At 37.3% G+C, this 19996-nt stretch overlaps 1 protein-coding gene across 4 annotated transcripts in view; it reads left to right on the top strand.

Moving 5' to 3' along the window:
• LOC126334789 (dual specificity mitogen-activated protein kinase kinase 4-like) overlaps positions 1–19636 on the top strand; it is a 123672-nt gene extending 104036 nt beyond the window's left edge. For all 4 annotated transcript variants that reach the window (XM_049997410.1, XM_049997413.1, XM_049997411.1 and 1 more), the window contains 4 exons: positions 3049–3168; positions 3387–3566; positions 16262–16488; positions 16732–19636. In XM_049997410.1, coding sequence (XP_049853367.1) covers positions 3049–3168; positions 3387–3566; positions 16262–16488; positions 16732–16897 — 693 coding nt within the window. In that variant the 3' untranslated portion in view covers positions 16898–19636. The remainder of the gene's footprint in view (positions 1–3048; positions 3169–3386; positions 3567–16261; positions 16489–16731) is intronic.
• The last annotated feature ends 360 nt before the right edge of the window (positions 19637–19996 follow it).

Genomic DNA, 19996 nt, shown 5'->3' with positions numbered 1-19996 from the left:
TCTCTTCTTCAGAAACGCTTTCTTTGCCATTGCCAGTAACAGTTCATATCCTCTCTACTTCGACCATCATCAGTTATTTTGCTCCCCAAATAGCAAAACTCCTTTACTACTTTAAGTGTCTCATTTCCTAATCTAATTCCCTCAGCATCACCTGACTTAATTCGACTACATTGTGTTATCCTCATTTTGTTTTTGTTGATGTTCATCTTATATTCTCCTTTCAAGACACTGTCCATTCGGTTCAACTGCTCTTCCAAGTCCTTTGCTGTCTCTGACAGAATTACAATGTCATCGGCGAACCTTAAAGTTTTTATTTCTTCTCCGTGGATTTTAATACCTACTCTGAATTTTTCTTTTGTTTCCTTTACTGCTTGCTCAATATACAGATTGAATAACATCGCAGAGAGGCTACAACCCTGTCTTACTCCCTTCCCAGCGACTGCTTCCCTTTTGTGCCCCTCGACTCTCATAACTACCATCTAGTTTCTGTACAAATTGTAAATAGCCTTACGCTCCCTGTATTTTACCCCTGCCACCTTCAGAATTTGAAAGAGAGTATTTCAGTCAACATTGTCAAAAGCTTTCTCTAAGTCTACAAATGCTAGGAACGTAGGTTTCCCTTTCCTTAATCTTTCTTCTAAGATAAGTCGTAAGGTCAGTATCGCCTCATGTGTTCCAATATTTCTACAGAATCCAAACTGATCTACCTCGAGGTCGGCTTCTACCAGTTTTTCCATTCGTCTGTAAAGAGTTCGCGTTAGTATTTTGTAGTTGTGACTTATGAAAATTACCGAACTATCAGTTTAATATCTGTCAACACCTGCTTTCTTTGGGACTGGAATTATTATATTCTTCTTGAAGTCTGAGAGTATTTCGCCTGCCTCAAACACCTTGCTCACCAGATGGTAGAGTTTTGTCAGGACTGGCTCTCCCAAGGCTGTCAGTAGTTCTAATGGAACGTTGTCTGCTCTCGGGACCTTATTTCGACTCAGGTCTTTCAGTGCTCTGTCAAACTCTTCACTCAGTATATCATCTCCCACTTTGTCTTCCTCTACATCCTCTTCCATTTCCATAATATTGTCCTCAAGTACATCGCCCTTGTATAGACCCTCTATATACTCCTTCCAACTTTCTGCTTTCCCTTCTTTGCTTAGAACTGCATTTCCATCTGAACTCTTGATATTCATACAAGTGGTTCTCTTTTCTCCAAAGGTCTCTTTAATTTTCCTGTAGGCAGTATCTATCTTACCCCTAGTGAGATACGCCTCTACATCCTTACATTTGTCCTCTAGCCATCCCTGCTTAGCCATTTTGCATTTCCTGTCGATCTCATTTTTGAGACGTTTGTATTTCTTTTTGCCTGCTTCATTTACTGCATTTTTATATTTTCTCCTTTCATCAATTAAATTCAATATTTCTTCTGTTACCCAAGGGTTTCTACTAGCCCTCGTCTTTTTACCTATTTGATCCTCTGCTGCCTTCACTATTTCATCCCTCAAAGCCACCCATTCTTCTTCTATTTTATTTCTTTCCCCCATTCCTGTCAATTGTTGCCTTATGCTCTCCCTGAAACTCTGTACAATCTTTGCTTTAGTCATTTTATCCAGGTCCCATCTCCTTAAATTCCCACCTTTTTGCAGTTTCTTCAGTTTTAATCTGCAGTTCGTAACCAATAGATTGTGGTCAGAGTCCACATCTGCCCCTGGAAATGTCTTACAATTTAAAACCTGGTTCCTAAATCTCTGTCTTACCATTATGTAATCTATCTGATACCTTCTAGTATCTCCAGGATTCTTCCATGTATACAATTTTGTTTTCATTATTATTGAACCAAGTGTTACCTATGATTAAGTTATGCTCTGTGCAAAATTCTACCAGGCGGCTTCCTCTTTCATTTATTACCCCCAATCCATATTTACCCACTATGTTTCCTCCTGTCCCTTTTCCTACTATCGAATTCCAGTCTCCGATGATTATTAAATTTTCGTCTCCTTTCACTACCTGAATAATTTCTTTTATTCAAATAAGGTAAGTACTTTATTAGCAAAAGTGTTTCCTTCATGGCATGAGCACTGTAAGGATCATTCCATTGAATGGCTCTGAGGAGTGTCCTAAACCTTGCAACTGTGTTGCAAGAAATGGGGAACAATATCCACACACTTTTTGTTTGTAGTTTTCATTGAAATATGTGAGAAACAGTGACAGGTAGCTCCACACACACAGAGAGGTGCTCACAGAGGGGAATTTAATGTAATGTATGTGAACCATTGTTGCCTGCATTGTGTGGCTAACAAGAGAAATGTGGCCTTATTTTGTGCTTCTTGGTTTATGTTGTAAAAGTTAAGGCTGACGTACAGTTTACTACTACTTGGTCATCTTTGATACTGTGAAACACATATCTTCTACTGCAAGCCCTTTGGCTTTCATATTTTTCTTGCCTTTAAGATCTTTGGGAACTTGTTCAGTAGATGTTTCACAGTAGAGAAGATGAGCAATTGCTCATAGCTCGTGAGGAATGCATTTTGCTCTTGTTTACTAGACTTCTTTTCTTGTTTTGGTCCATACGGTCACATCTGAAAGTTGTTTGTCCAACAATCTTAGTGACAACAGTAGTGGTACATGTATTCCACTGTTAGAGGTATCAGAATGCTTTTTACTTATAACTTTTGACTCTCTTTTGTGAACCAGGGTTCTTTACTTCAGACTGATACATTTACCCTTCTCCATCATCCTTGAATGTTTGTATCATCATCATGAGATTGCTCTGTATATTGCTTCAGTAAAAATATAAATTTTCACAATGTTGATAAATTAAACTCAGACGCACATAAGCATTTTTTCTTAGTGCTTGTATAAAATTTGTGTGAGATCTTAAGATTTTTGTCAGATAAACAAGAATTCTTCTCTGACATGTTAATAAGCAAATGACAAAAACGGTTTTAATGAGAAACAGGGAATTAAAATTTTTAAATATCACTAAATTATTGTATTAGATTTATTGTGACTGACTGATATGTTTATGATGTTTTTTTTTTTTATTTGTTGCAGGGTGACTGTTGGATATGTATGGAGCTCATGGATACATCATTAGACAAATTCTACAAATTTATTTATGAGAAATTAAATCAAAGGATACCTGAATGCATCTTAGGAAAAATAACAGTTGCCGTAAGTTTTATTTACCATACCATTATGTGCTCAAAAGGGGAGGGGGGGAGAGTATAGAACTGCATTGTTTTTCACAGTTTAGTTAATTTAAATTGTTAATCATTTTATTGCCAGCATGTTTGTATCATTGTTTGCTTTTAGTAAATGATAGAATGACTTTTTGTATAAAGTGTCTGTATTGTTATCGTAAGTTACTCACTAAAGTTTTGTTGAAACAGACTGTAACTGCCTTAAACTATTTGAAAGAGAAACTGGCAATCATACATCGTGATGTGAAGCCTAGTAACATTTTGTTGGACAAACGGGGAAACATCAAACTTTGTGACTTTGGTATCTCAGGACAGCTGGTGGACTCAATTGCACGAACAAGGGATGCTGGTTGCCGACCATACATGGCAGTAAGTACAGCTCTCAACCAGGCGAGCCACTAAAATGTTTATGCATTTTATTTATTAAGATTCCAATGTGCCCTTCATATTTTGGAGGAAATATTAACAACATATTGTAAGACTTTTAAAAGTATTTATTTGCTAAATCATATTATTTTAGTTTTTTCTTTGCACTTATTATGCAGTGATGTCAGTGAGATAAAACTGGGTATAGATGATGCCAGAATATTGTTCATTCATGATCCATGTTACATGCCATTTGCAAGGACTTTAAGCACTCCAATGCTTGCAAAATATGTTTTCACAAATATTTTCTGGGAAGAATAGTCAACTATAAGACTACAGCTAAATAAAGGTGGAATGTAACTGGATGTATTTAAAAAAAAAAATAAAAAAAAAAGAATGTGAGAAATCTGCTCATCTAGATGTGGCAAGAGTGCACACAGATGTCAAAGTTAAGAAAATTAGCAAGCTTATAGAGCCAGTGGCTCCTTTTGGCAGAAGCAATGAAGGGGAAGGAATAGGGATGAAGAAAAAGGATTGGTGAGGTTTAGAGAATGGGGAGAGTTTGGATATTCCCCCCCCCCCCCCCCCCCCCTTTCTGAAAAGGCTTTGGCCAAAATCTCAACATGTAACATTTGTGTCAGTTTGCAACTCAACATTTATCTTTACAGTGAGTAACAATCGACCCTTTCCATAATATTGTTGATATTCAAACCTGGACTCTCCAAAACCTGAGAATCCTTTCTACATTTTTGGAATTTCTTCTGTTATAATCTACAGTTAATCACCAATAAATTGTGGTCAGAGTCCACACCTGCCCCTGCAATTGTCTTATGGGTTAAAATCTGGTTCTGAAATCTCTGCATTACCATTATATAATCAATCTGAAAGGTTCCAGCATCCCTCTCTAGGTCTCTTTCTTGTATACAGTATTTTTTCATGAGTCTCAAATGAAGTGTTAATGGTGCTTAAATTATGCTTTGTGGAAGATTCTACCAGGTGGCAGCTTCGTCTTTCATTCCTTTCCCCCAGTCCATATTCTCCTTTCGTTTTCCTTCTCTTCCTTTTCCTATTATCAAATTCCAGTCCATTCCTCCATCACAGTTAAATGTTTGGTAATCTGATTAATTACTTTTTATCTCATCATACATTTTTTCAGTCTCTCTATCTGCAGCACTAATTGGCATATAAACTTGTCCTACTTCAGGGAGTGTTGGCTTCGTGTCTATCATGGCTATGATGAATCATTCAGTATGCTGTTCGTGTAGCTTACTTGCATTCCTATTTTCATGTTCATTATTAGACCTACTTCTACATTCTTCTTCTGTGGTGCTACAGTCCAGGATGAACCTTGGCCTTCCCCTACATTACCCCTATTTAATTTTTTATTTATAACTGTGTACTGACCTGACCAGAAACTCGGTTCCCCGTGCCAACAAACTTCACTAATTTTCCCCCCTATATGTACCTTAAACCTATCCATTTCCTTTTTAAAATTTTCTAAACTACCTGTCTGATGAAGGAGTTTAACATTCAAGTTCTAACCTCTAAAATGACTGTTTTGTTTTTCCTGACTGTCCCTGTCCAGAGTTTCGAACGGGGAGACTATTTTACCTCTTGAATATTGTACCCAAGATGATGGGTTCATTTAACTACACACAAGAACTGCATGCCCTTGGGAAAAAGAATGATTGTAGTTTCCCTTGCTTTCAGCCATTCATAGTATCAGCACAACAAGGCCATGGTGGTTGATGTTACAAGACCAGACCAGACTGCCAGACTGTCGACCTGCAACTACTGAAAAGTCTGCTGCCACTCTTCAAGAACCACATATATGGTTGGCAGGTCCACAGATATCTCACTATTTTGGTTACACATACAGTACAGGTTTCTGTAATGTTGAGGCATACAAGGGGCCCCACCTCAGCGAGCCGTGTGGTTCTGGTCACACAGTTTGATAACATTTCACACAACACTATGTCGCCTCTCCTGACTTCACTGTCCTTAAAATACATTCCATGGATGTCCGCAACATTAGGACAGAACCAATCTATTAGCTTTGCTTTTTCCAGGATCCTAATTCCCGCACTCCAGGCCATGACAGTCTGCCTTTTATCAGTGGATTTCATCATTTGTGGCCTTCATTGTCACTGGAATCATTCCCCATTTGTCTCTGCTCCGCTTACATACTTTCCTTTCATTTCACATACCTAACACATTGACAGACAGCATGCAATCTAAATGGTTGGTGGTAGTCATAATGCTTTGGCTCATCAGTGTATATAATCAGGCTTTTAGGCTAAAAAGCCTGATTCACTTTCCGTGTATTCAACATAGATCGTATCTCACCATTCTTCACATCAATAACAAACAAAAACTTTTGTTTATCTTCATGTTTTTGCAGTGTAATAACCTGATCCTTTAAATTTTGGGATTAAAGCCAAATAAACTCTTAATTCTTCTTCTACTGTTTCGGCTATGTACCTTTCCGCTGTCTTTGGAGTGAGCCAACAAACTGAAGCTGCACTCCTGAAATTTAATGTATCAAGAACTGTTTTATTGACTTGGAGATCATTCAGTTACATACCATAAAAACATCCTTTGAAATTTCATCTCCATTGCTTTCTTCTTTTTTGTCAGGCAAATGGGCACTATGTACAACTGATGTTCCTTTATTTCTACAGGGTGGTACATGAAAAACCGACCACAAGTACTAGGCTACTCATTGATGCCCATCAGTTGTCGTCTATTGTTTTGAAGCTGTTGCTTGCAGTAGCTTATTTGTTATTTCATTACAATATTATTACTACATGTTTACCTATTTGTTGTTGTATCTGCTCATGGCGGGCAACAATTTGCTTGGAATTGGCGAGCAGTCCATACTCAAGGCCACTTCTCCTTTCCCACCCTGTATTTTACATGGCAGTCTCTTAAACTTTGAGTGGGTGTGCTGTTTTCTGTAACATGAGCAGGCACACAGCATACTTTGTACATATGTCAAGAATAGCTTTGTTTATGGTACCAAGGTAATCATGTATGAGCAATATCACAGTTTAGTGTTAGTTTAATTTAGTGACTATACAATAAACTTACATTATATGAGTGAAGTCACTGGTTAATTAAATAGCGATAAAATAAAATAAACTTCCATTGTATCATTCTGTTGCCATTTACAAGTATCACTCCACAGTAATGACTCACTGAAAGCAGTACACTGTGAAATAGCATCAGATCTCAGCTGACTGCTTCTCAGTTACTAATTATCTCGTAGACGATTGCCTCATTGTGGGATTATGCTGATAGTTCATAATCTGGGTCATTTTCTTGCATGGGTCGTAAATTTGTTTTCTCACCTAACTCGCTGTTTATTTTATATTACTACCACACTCGTGAACATACGACAACGTAACTTAGCATAGTGTAAGGTGCAACAATGAAGAAAAAATAGATATGGGCCCACAGTTGAAAAACAACAATGGAACAGTACAAGATAACGTCATCTGTGTTTGGTGCACTTTATACATAGACATGCCTGCTCGAGTGCTAATAACCTCTGGCTGTTTCAAAAACACATCTTCATATTTTATACCACTGCAGCCAAATCACCTTTGATTTCTTGATCCAAACTTTTGATTTATTTCACCTTCTGCTGTATTTTTTTTTGTTTCTCTGTTACAGCTTGGTTTCTTCTTCCTTGATACAGCATTTTGTGTGACTAGAATTTCTGACACTCTTTACTTTTCAACTTTATAGTCATCCTCAGCCATTGTCTGCTACATACGGGTGAACCCTTTTTTACTGTCCATTATTATCTTTACTTTAAATTTATTTGCAATCATTTTTGCAAATCTGGATTTATTAGTTCTAAAGTCAATTGCCACATTATACTTAACCTTCCAATTGACTCTTTTTATACATTCCTGTCACAAATTATATACAACCAACATTTCCCCTGAATACCTTGTTTCATCAGTCTGCAAATCTAACAGTGCCTACTACATTAAAGTGCCAAAAAACTGGTACACTATTCAAGTACAGAGAGATGTAAACAGGCAGAACACAGTGCTGCTTTTGCCAACACCTATAAATGACAAGTGTCTGGCTCAGTTTTTAGGTCGTTTACTGCTGCTACAATGGCAGGTTATTAAGCTTTAAGAAAGTTTGAACGTGTTGTTATAGTCGGCACACAGTGATGGGACACAGCATCACCAAGGTAGTGAGGAAGTGGGTATATTCCCGTACGACCATTTCACGAGTGTACTGTGAATATCAGGAATCCATAAAACTTCAAATCTCCAAATTGCTGTGGTCGGGAAAAGATCTTGCAAGAACGGGACCGTTGATGACTGAAGAGAATCGTTCAACATTACATAAGTGCAACCCTTCTGCAAATTGCTGCAGATTTCAATGCTGTGTTAGCTTGTGAAGCATTCAATGAATCATCATTGATATGGGCATTCGGAGCCGAAGGCCCACTTGTGTACCATTGATGACTGCACAACACAAAGCTTTATGCCTCGCATGGGCCCGTCGACACTGACATTGGACTGTTGATGATAGTAACATGTTGCCTGGTCAGACGAGTCTCATTTCATATTGTATCGAGTGGATGGATATGTACGGGTATGGAGACAACTTCATGAACCCGTGCACCCTGCATGTCAGAAGGGACTGTTGAAGCTGTTGGAGGCTCTGTAATGGTGTGGGGAATGTGCAGTTTGGAGTGATATGGGACCCCTGATACGCCTAGATGCGACTCTGAAAGATGACACAAAATTAAAACATCTTGTCTGATCACCTGCATCCATTCATGGCTATTGTGCATTCCAATGCACTTCAGAAATTTCAGCAGGACAGTGCGACACCCCACACATCCAGAATTGCTACAGGGTGGTTCCAGGAACACTCTTCTGAGTTTAAACATGTTTGCTGGGGACCAAACTCTCCAGACATGAACATTATTGGGCATATCTGGGATGCTTTACAACGTCCTGTTCGGAAGAGATCTCCATCCACTCGTACTCTTACAGATTTATGGACAGTCCTGCAAGATTCATGGTGTCAATTCCCCCCAGCTCTACTTCGAACATTAGTCGAGTCCACACTACCTCTTGTTGTGGCACTTCTGCTTGCTCGCGGGGGCTCTACACGATATTAGGCAGGTTTACCAGTTACTTTGGCTCTTCTGTGTGTTTTACGTGTGTGTGGCTAGCACTAAGTGCGTATACTAAAACTTGGAATATTGTCATCAGCTTTCAGAAGTTCTTTGTACATTCTCTCAGAGTTTTCGCAAACTTCATTGCAAGAATTTAATAAAACTTATAGCTTCATATCATTAATTTTAGTTTCCTGGCCGTGTCAGAGATTTCCTTTGCTCGGGGACTCAGTGTCGGTGTGGTCCTCATCATTTCGTCTCATCTTCATCACAAAAATATGCAAGTTCCCAATTGGATCAGATACAAATACTCACACCAGGCAGTCAAGCGACCTCAGATGGGATCTCCTGGACAATATCATTTGGTCATATAATTTCATTTATAGCAACATTTACTAGGTTTTATGCTAACTCCTCCTATTGTGTCTTTTAATCATGGCTGATATTATTCTCTAATTGTACTATCTGTTTTCCATGCCTTTTATCATTTTATTTGGTTTGTTTCTAGTACTCTCCTGTTTCAAATCTAACAACATTTAGCAATTCAGTGATCATTCTTGCCAAGTCTGTTTTCGTACATACTCTTGTAACCCAGTACTAAAATATTTGCATGTGCATCTTGTTTGTATTTTTCTTTTCCCATACTCTGCTGTGCCAAGGTCGATTTTTTCGATATTATGTTGCTTTTCAAGTGGTGAGATCAAGATTCTCATTTCCAATTGTGGGTAACCCACTGTCCCAGTTTGCAGCCTTTCCTTTCAGATACTTAATCACAAAACAGACATGTTTTGCATTCATGCATGTGCTTGGCATGAAACAGTAGAACCACGCAAAAATGCTAGTAAATGTATATTCCACTTTAGTAGAAGTTTATTAAGATTCACTTTAATATTAAATTGTGTTAGTTGGACTTTATGCAGTAAGCTTAGTGCTCTATTGCTGTATCTTTTTCTGGAAATACTACTGCACTACATTTGCCATACTTTTTTGTGTTCTGTAGTAGCTGATGATGCCAGATTTGACAGTGGCTTTGCAATTCCTGTGCACTTTCTCAACATAAACTTGAACACATTTACCTTTTTCTGAATATCTTGTATGTTTTTGCTTTTTGATGATTTTCATGTGTTCTTAATTCTCTTTAGGTCTTGATTTAGACTTGAAAATTTCTCAAGTACCCATATATTTTTGAGAGTTCTGCTACTGCTACTTCTAATTCCTGGATTGGTTTTAATTCACTCATTATCCAATTTTGTTTTAATTTAGTTGTAATCTAACTTTTCATATCAATGCTGCAATCATTTTTCTGTTAATTTTTAACTAGCTGATCTAGCATTTGTCAGTAACTATTTGTTACTACCTCCTCCCCCATTTGTTTGCAGCCTTCATGTCTTGTTTACATTTTTTCTCTCTCTTTCTGCCCTGACATGATTTGTGGTATCATCCTGTATGTATCTTGGTGCAGCTGTTTCATAACCTCTGTGCTTTTTCTGGCCTTACTGTATGTTCAAATCAACATCTACACATATACTCCACCAGCCAAGCGGCGTGTAGCGGAGGGCACAATTCGTGCCAAAGTCATATCCCCCCCTCCTCTTTCCACTCGTGCATCACGCAAGGAAAAAACAACTGTCTGAACACCTCAGTACGAGCTCAAGTATCCCTTATCTTTGAATGGTAATCATTGTGTGATTTGAAAGTTGGTGGTAATAATATATGCTCTACATCCTCAGCAAAGATCGCATTTCGGAATTTAGTGAGCAGCCCCTCCCGTTTAGTGCATCATCTATCTGCAAGTGTGTCCCACTTCAAACTTTCTATGAGATTTGTAATGCTCTCGTGATGGCTAAATGTACCAGTCACGTATCTTGCCACTCTTCTTTGGACCTTCTCAGTCTTTTGAATCAGACCCAGCTGGTAAGGGTCCCATACAGACGAACAATACTCCAAGACTGGACGAAGTAATGTATTCTAAGTAAATTCCCTTGTTGAAGGACTGCATCGCTTCAGGATTCTACCAATAAACCACAATGTAGAATTCTCCTTCCCAATTACTTGTGTAATCTGATCACACCCAGATACTTGAAGGATGTTACCACTTCCGAAGACTGGGAATTTATTTTGTACTCATACATTAATTGGGATTTTCGCCTTGTTATACGGAGTAGGTTACACTTACTAATGTTGAGAGATAACTGCCAGTCATTACACCACACATTTATTTTCTGCAAATTCTCATTGATTTATTCCCAATTTTCGTGTTATACTACTTTCCTGTAGACTACAGCATCATCGGTAAATAGTCTAATGCCGCTGTCAACACCATCAACCAGATTGTTTATGTAAATCGTAAAAAGCAGTGGACGTATTGCGCCACCCTGGGGCACAGCTGAAGTTATGCTTGTTTCTTCTGAAGTCACCCCATTCAAGACGACATACTGCTCTCTGCCTGTTAGAAAACTTTCTATCCAATCACATATGTCATCGGATAGACTATAAGTGCATCCGTTTTGGAGTAAGTGACAGTGCAGAATCAAGTCGAATGCCTGGCATCAACCTGGGAGCCAGTATCTAGAACCTGTTCTATATCAAGTACAAAGAGGGCCAGCTGTGTCTCGCTGTTTCCTAAAACCATGCTGGTTTCTGCAGATTAGCTTCTCTGAGTCTAGAAAGGTCATTATGTCTGAACACAAAATATGTACCATGATTCTACAACAAATCGATGTCAGTGAAAGTGGCCGGTAATTATGTGCATCCGATTTTCTACCCTATTTATAGATTGCTGTGACCTCGGCCTTTTCCCATTCTCGTGGAACTTTCCGCTGTTCCAATGATCTCTGATAGATGATGGATAACAATGGTACTATATTTGTAGCATACTGTCTGGGCCAGATAGCTTCTTGGCGTCTAAGGATCTTAACTGTTTTACAATACACTAAACACTATGTCAGCCATCCTTGTGTTTGTTTGATAATTGAAAGGGGAATGGTGCTGCAGTCCTCTACCGTAAATGAGTTTTTGAAAGCTAGGTTTAGAATTGTGGCCTTCTGTTTATCATCTTCCATTACATTACCTGTACTGTCAGAAAGATTAGGTATTGAATTATTTATAGCGTTCATAGATTTTATGTATGACCAAAATTTTTTGAGGTTATTTTTAGAATCTGCAGATAAAATATTGCTTCTACCCCTTGTGAGAAACGTGTAATTTTCCCAGTCAGTGGATGCTAGATTAGGGTCTCCACCTATAACTAATGGATAATTTGGATATCCATTTCTTATGTATTCAAGACTTTCCCTGACACGTTCTGTGACATTTGTTGCAGATGCTGGTGGTCTATAAAAACTCCTAATACAATGGTCACTCCCTGTGTGATTGACAGCTTTATCCAGACTATTTCACAGTCCAACCCAGTATCGATCTCAACTGCATTTAAGCAGCTTTTAACTGCAATGAACACACCACCTCCCATACGTCAGTCCTATCCTTACTAAACATTGTCCAATCTGTGTTCAAAATTTCACTGCTATTTGTGTCTGATTTCAACCAGCTTTCGCTACCTAATGCAATATTGGGATTGCTACTGTTTATTTCGGAGAGTAACTCAGGTATCTTGCTAGAGACAATTCGACAATTTACTAACATGAGATTTAGCATATTTAAATGACCTGTTTAGGCGAACTAACGATTTTTACAGTTGGCACACCCACATCAGTGTCATGAATTGGTAATTTTTCAGTCCAACAGTTTGTTTCCCGTGGGTGTATTATCAGCTTTTAACGCTCTGCTCAATCATATTCTGCTAATGTCCAGAGATCCTAAATGTTTGAATTCAGCACTTGTTTCTCCCTTATTTTTATCATGTATTCCAGTAACTACTCCTGATTGCACTTCTAGTATTGGTGTTATAATTCTGATTTCTATTAAAGTTAATGAAAATGAAAACTGTAAACACAAATAATAATGCACTACTTTTAAAAATAATAAACTATAGCAGCAAATGCGCAACATGACTTGATGATTATCCCTCATTGTGCTGTTGTTGAACTCAAGAGATAAGAAATGTCAGTAGAAATAGGCTAGAAAACATTAGTAAACATGCTAGTGCAATATAGAATGTGTAAGACTGTAGACAATAATACATTGAGTAGTCTGGAGGTGGTTGTTATTCAAGAGTGGATGATGGAGGGATGGATGATGATGATAGAATTAAGAACAAGGTTTCATTACTTTCTTTATGTTCACTAAATTTTATGAAAGACAATCAAACTACCATAATCTTTTGCGTTTAATAAGGAAAATTTTCATCACCTTTCCATACTTCTGAAGTACAAGATAAATCATACAGTTTCATACAGCCTTCTTTGATGTAGATAAATTTCACTTTCATAAATTACAGCATTTCAACAGACCAACTGTCTAGCCTTTTTTTTTTGCATATGTAACTATATTTGACATTTCTTTTTTATGGGTAGCAGGGGGATTGTGTGTGTTGGGAGGAGGAGTGGGTGAGACTTGTTTGTGGGCTTTTAGAACCAAAAATTAAGTTCAAGCCAAAGAATTTTTTTAAAGCAATACTAATAAAAACACTGCTCTAAAATTATTTGTGTGAGGTTATAAAATAAATGTTGCATGCACTGTGACTGAATACATTAAAGTTAGTGTGTATGATATTGGGGAATGCCCTTGTTGTCCCTTGTTGTCCATTGTTTGTCACTGTGCTAAGCTATTTTGTTCTGAACAATCTGTGTTGCTTAAAACTGTGCCTTTTAGATACCCCCAAAAGAATTCTTACAACACATAACTGAAGTTCTCTCAAAATCATACACTCATTGAAGAGACAGCCCATTTTGCTCATTCTAGTGTTAGAGAAGGGAAATAGCCACTTGATGTGTTCTGATGAACGCATCAGACATGTATAAAAGGGGGTGAAACCAGTTGTATACTGATTCAGCATTGCACATCAAGCATCAATCACCCTTATGTAAAGGATTTTTCAGGTGTCGTGCTGGGGGTTTTAATTGATAAAACACATTAATTTTGAGAACTAATGCTTTATTAATTATGGAACCATTGAAAGCATGTCCTGTCCATGAGTGAAGTGTAATTAAGTCAGTAAAATCCCAAAGAAGCTCTTAAAATTATCAAAAGTATTCCATTCACTGCCATGTTAGGCCTCTTTTACTTTACATTAAGACATTGTCTGTATTTGACAGTGTCTGTTAAGTTTGGTCCATTGAACTTTACAGACACTATCAAATACAGACACTTGAGTAACATAGTTCATGCGAAAGCCTAAGCAACCTGATGAGAAAGCTGAACATGTCCCTCCATGTGGAGGAATCATGTAATTGTGCAAGCAGTGATCGAAGCTGACACTGGGATCTATGGGAAGTTTAGTTTTGTCCATGAAGCGTGCTTTGATAGCCAAAGTGATTAAGGTGACCACTTGTGTAAAGTGGGAAATTCCGGGTTCGAGTCCCAGTCTGACATACATTTTCATTTGTTTCCAGTAAATTGTATATCTGTACTGGTACCACATTCACACTATGTGAACACATTACATGGCTTTTTTTTAAATTTAGAGATCACAAAGGTGGGGTGAAAAAGGTTTTTCATTTTCTTTCACAAAATGAAGTCCTTTCTAAAACCTGTTGGTTTAATGAAAGTTACTGCATTAGCTTCTTGGAGAACATCATTAGTCTAGGTTACAATGTTCTATGTTCTGTTCATTCTGTTTATATGTTGGTGACACTAACAGGAGCAAAATGAGTCAAGCAGAGGTTATTGGTTAAATATACTTACTTCCAACTAGTGTTTGATATTTGCTGCTTAAGTTATATATGACCCAGTAACAGTAATGCTACAAACTCATATGTTCAATGTCAGCATGCAATAATCACTCACAGACAGCAGGTCGTCACACTATCACTGGAACATATATAAAGTGCGCTGGGGAGGATGATGGCGAGAGAAATGCTGCAGTTGTAATGCAGGGACAGAAAGATTTATATGACTTCCATGATCATTGGCTTTCGGGCCAAGAGTGACATTTCTCAACTGGCTAAGTTTATAAACTGCTTGCGTACCACAGTGGTTAAAGCATTATGTGCATGACAAAATGGCAATATCCAAAACTGGTGCCGAGGCATCAGTGGTGCACATTTGGCCTTAGATGACAAAGGCCGAACGCTGGTTGCAGTGAGGTGTATGGGTAAATAAACGTGCAACAGTTCAGCAACTGGTCACCCAGATGAACAAAGGGCCCATCATAGTGTCTTCTCAATGAGCGTTCAGTGAATGTTGCTGCATATGGCCTCTGCAGCAGCAGGCACTCGGTTCATGCTGAGTGCTGCACTATGGCGATGAAATCTGAAATCTGTGTGCCAGTACTGAAGCTGAATGTCCACAGTGGTGACAGGTGGCCTTTTCGGATGAAGTGCATTTTATGCTCCACTGGACAAATGGCCATTAGAGCACATGGCCCTGTGACAGTCATTGTAATTGTGCAAGCCACAGGAAGAAATGTTTTTGTGGCTTTTCTTGGGTGATCTCATCATTCTGGAAGGCACAGCAGAGCAATACAGATACACATCTGTCTTTGGGGACCCTTCGTGCAGTTTGGTTTTTTCTTCGCATGATGGCATTTATCAGCAGGACAATGCAATGTGTCACACAGCTCACAATTTATGTGCATGGTTAGAAGAGCACCAGGATCAGTTTGCTAAACTCCCCTGGCTATCGAACTTCCTGGACATAAATCCAATTGAGAATCTGTGGAACCACATCAATTGGGTTGTTTGCTCTGTGGATCCTCAACAGAGCAGCCTAGCACAGCTGACCACAGCACTGAGTTGGCACATCTCCACATCTCTGTTTGTACCTTCCAGAGCCTCTCTAACTACATTCTCACACTGCTTAAGGTGTTTTTTTCTGTCCTTTTACAAGTGGTCACATTAATTTGACTGGACTATGTATCACACAATATAGATGGAAATAAAATAGAAAGAAACTTCCACATGGGAAAAATATATTAAAAAGATTCCAAGACTTACCAAGCGGGAAAGCGCCGGCAGACAGGCACAATGAACAAAACACACAAAAACACACACACAGAATTACTAGCTTTCGCAACCGATGGTTGCTTCTTCAGGAAGGAGAGGGAAAGACGGAAGGATGTGGTTTTTAAGGGAGAGGGTAAGGAGTCATTCCAATCCCGGGAGCGGAAAGACTTCCCTAAAGACACGCACGCATTTTGATATCCTGTCAATAAACATCACATCAAAATTTTAGTAGGAGTCTATCTTAGTATAAGTCATAAACTCTGTGTCCTGTAGCAAGTGAGACTCAATGTAATGAATGCCTTATAAGTCCGTGCAGATACAAATAAATGTCTGAAGGTAACAGGAGTATTGTTTAAACATTCATTCATGATGTGAAATCTTTGTCTGCAAGTATACCACAGTAACAAATTCTATTAAATATTTTTCACCTTTTGCTTTGATTTCCATTTCCTGTTTCATACTGAAATGAATGTTTGCTTTTACAGCCAGAGAGGATAGATCCTCACAGAGCACGTGGTTATGATGTCCGCTCAGATGTCTGGTCCTTAGGAATTACTCTCATGGAAGTTGCAACAGGTCATTTTCCATACCCAAAGTGGAACTCAGTCTTCGATCAACTTAATCAAGTTGTGCAAGGCGACCCTCCTCGCCTCTCACCCAATGACAATGGAAATCATTTCACAATGGAATTTGTAAACTTTGTTAATACTTGGTAATATTTTGATTATTTACAGTTAGTTTGTGATGTGTGTGTGTGTGTGTGTGTGTGTGTGTGTGTGTGTGTGTGTGTGTGTTTTGGGGAGGTGGGGTGGGTGATAATATATTTTAAATTAATTTCATAGTTTTGTTTTGTGAATTATGGTGCATTGTAACACTTTTCTTGTGTAGTTTTGATGAAACATGTTTTTGTAGACTGTAAGATGTAACTGAATTGTTTTAACTTTTTTTATTTCAGCCTCATTAAAGAAGAAACACAGCGTCCAAAGTACAGTAAATTGCTGGAGCATGAGTTCATTGTCAGAAGTGATCAGGAGTCAGTAGATGTTGCACATTATGTGAGCAATATCTTGGACAGTATGGCAAACAATGGTGCAACTATGTTCACTATGAACCAGCCATGATGACAATCATGTTATGTTAGTTTAACTTATGAACTCTGGAATCCCTGTTGGCTTCCACATGTCCTTTCCCCCAGAAAACTGGGTTTTGGAATTGTGGCTTTATTGGTGGTCCTATGTCCAGTATCTGCTAGTGTCAGGAGAGTATTATGGAAGTAAACAAAGTGAGACTGGCATGTGCACTGTGGATGGAATTGGAATATATTCCATACACTTTTATATAAAAGAGAAAAAAAATGTTGGAATTGGTTTAAGACACCTGTCATTTTGCTCATGTAACTATGTATTGGGATATCAAGAATGCCTATAGTACAATCACATTCTGTATTTTAACATGTATTGATCCTTGCTCATTTGTAGTGTTTTAAATGTTGACACCCTAAATTGTTAAATCAACTAGTAACTTCATGTAGCCCATAATCTTCTCTAAAGTTACAAATAGTTTGAGAAGTAGTGCTGTGAAATCACCTTTTTTAACTTCAGATTGTTGTACTGAAGAGCAGACACTCATATTTTTATTGCAATGTGTTTGTAGTGCCATGGCAGACCATTTTTATGTATAACAGTGTCTGACTGGTCCAGCAATTCCTCTTACCCAAAGAAATGGGTATTATATAAAATTGTAAATATTGATGTTAGTGGACTAGTGATTTGCAGTTGTGTGATAACAAACTATTGTTTGCAAAAGTATTTATTTACAATTAATAGTTGAAGGCTGTGCAATAATGGAATTTTCTGTTTCTAGCAATTTGTGTCTTGCCTCATCAAAGGTAGACATAACAATGAGTCAGATATTTTTAAGGAAATGAAACTATCTGTTTTATAAATGCTAGAAATTCTGTGATTTTTCCATTAATTTTGTTATTTTTGTCTTCTAGACATACATGTTCATATGAGGTAATCTGCTGTATTTGTTGAAGAAGAGATATGACCTCGTTTTATATTTATTTATTTCTCTATCTTGCTTCCTTATGGTTCTCATTGTATTACTTTGGAAAGGCTTATCAGCTGTTAGTTTTCATTCACTCAGCCAGAATTTATATTTCAAATTTGGAAAAAATTCTCATTTATCCTGTATTTGTTTATCCCTTCTCAGGTTTTTTTTAGAATAATAAACTATCACCTGCTGGTCTTAATTAGAGTTTTCTTCTCCTTAATACTTATTGTGACTGCAGTTTGCAGTAGTAGCCTACTTGTGAAAATGGCAGAAAAAACTTGTCACACGTTCTTCTTGCAAGAGTCATGGAGTCATTCAGATGATTGTTGTAATTCAGATGTTAAATTTATATATATATAAAAAGAAAATGAAATCAGCAACAGTCCAAAAATTCTTATGAAAGAGAACTGCACTGTATAATATTTACTTACTGGCCGTATAATGTAATGTCAGACTCAGACATTCTCTCTGTGTTGAGATACTTTTTTTAAATAAACTTTTATTGGAAGATAGTTTTCATTTTATTCCTGCCATACTGCTGTAAGATTTTTGTCAGAAATCTTTAAAACATGTTTGTATTTTTATTGAAGTGGAAATCTATGCTTTTTGGTAATTTATTTGTGGATAAATCTTCTTTCTTGCAATATTATGAAATCCATAATTTACTGATACAGTACATGTGTCACTAAAGGACTGATAATACACTGAGAAATATGTAATGGTGAAATAGTGACATTTCAGCAGTGTAATAGATTCTTTAGTTCAGTGTAGTTGCTGATTATGTACTAAATTATTCTTGTCAACATTAGTGACAGTTACAAAAACACTTTAAGCATTAACTGTCAAAGATATTGAATGTACCTTTTTGTTACGCTTTATTCATCATATGTAATGAAAAAAAAATTAATATTTGTTTCAAATGAAAAATCATGCATTGAAAAAATTAGCACCTAGTTGCAAAATGGTGGCTAACTTTACACAAGAACCATGTAGATGCCTCTTTAAACTGACAAATGGAAGTAGCAGGTAGCACAAATATGCCAGCAGATATTTGTAGTTATGTACTGTATTCATTGTTGAGATGGTTATGTCTGGACATTGAGCAGCAAACAATCATTAAAACTTTGTGTAGCAGCCTCATATGTACAAGTAAATATCAACAAAAAACTGATGTGACACAATAACAATGTTGAGTAGGTTTGTGTAAGTTTCATCTCTTGTACCTTAATTTCTGTTCCCAGTTGACATAACATTTATGTCAATTTTATTGGTTCTTTGAAGACATGCATTAAGGTTGTTGCTGTCTAGAGTTTGATTAATTAAAGGAGTGAGAAGCTGAATAATATACTGTCTATCTGAGGTGTGCTATTCATTTTTTTCCTGCCAACTTGAATTTAATAGTGTGGTTCATACTTTGTAGAATATATACTGAAGTATATTTCTTACAAATGTATTATTTTTGTCTTGGTAGAAAGCATTTCTGTTTCACAGTTGTATCTTGTAGATACAATCTGCTTCTTGTACTGAAACAGAAAATTCAATTTTCTTGAAAACAATGTTTATATATTCACACAGAAGTTTTGAATTTACTGTAAGAATAACTTTAATGAATTATGACCTTTTTTACGTACTGCTCCAATCAAACAAAAGAAGAGACACATTTGGTGAGCATTATTTTAAAAATTACTGCTTTCTGCTGAATTGAGAATTATGTCTACATTAAAATTTTTAAAGAGTATGAGTTTTTTCTGTGAAAAATAGATCTTGGATAATATGAAAGATCAAATAAATTATATGAACATGTCCATTAGAAATGTAATTTATTAGTTTTCCCTGCAGTAGCATCTAACAGCGCCCTGCCTAAAAGTTTACAAGTGATGCTGTGTCCTGTTATCCAGGCACGTAATATTCTTTCTTGGTGCAACTTTCAAAATAAAAGCTATATTTAGCAATTATTTCTTGATTTAATGTTCCATGTTTTGCTATACGTCATGCTGAGCTTAGTCGACAGTAAATATTGAGCTGGGGTTTTCACTGGGATTTATGTAGGGAATGAACAAAATTTTGTTGTCTCTGCAGTTTTTGCGACTAGTAGCTCTACCAGTCATCTGATATGACTGAAAGCAACTGCTTGCTCTCTCTCTCTCTCTCTCTCTCTCTCTCTC

Source organism: Schistocerca gregaria, chromosome 2 (assembly GCF_023897955.1).
Source record: "Schistocerca gregaria isolate iqSchGreg1 chromosome 2, iqSchGreg1.2, whole genome shotgun sequence".
NCBI lineage: Eukaryota > Metazoa > Arthropoda > Insecta > Orthoptera > Acrididae > Schistocerca > Schistocerca gregaria.
Note: the sequence above shows the minus strand (reverse complement) of the source record. Positions and strands in the feature narration are given on the sequence as shown.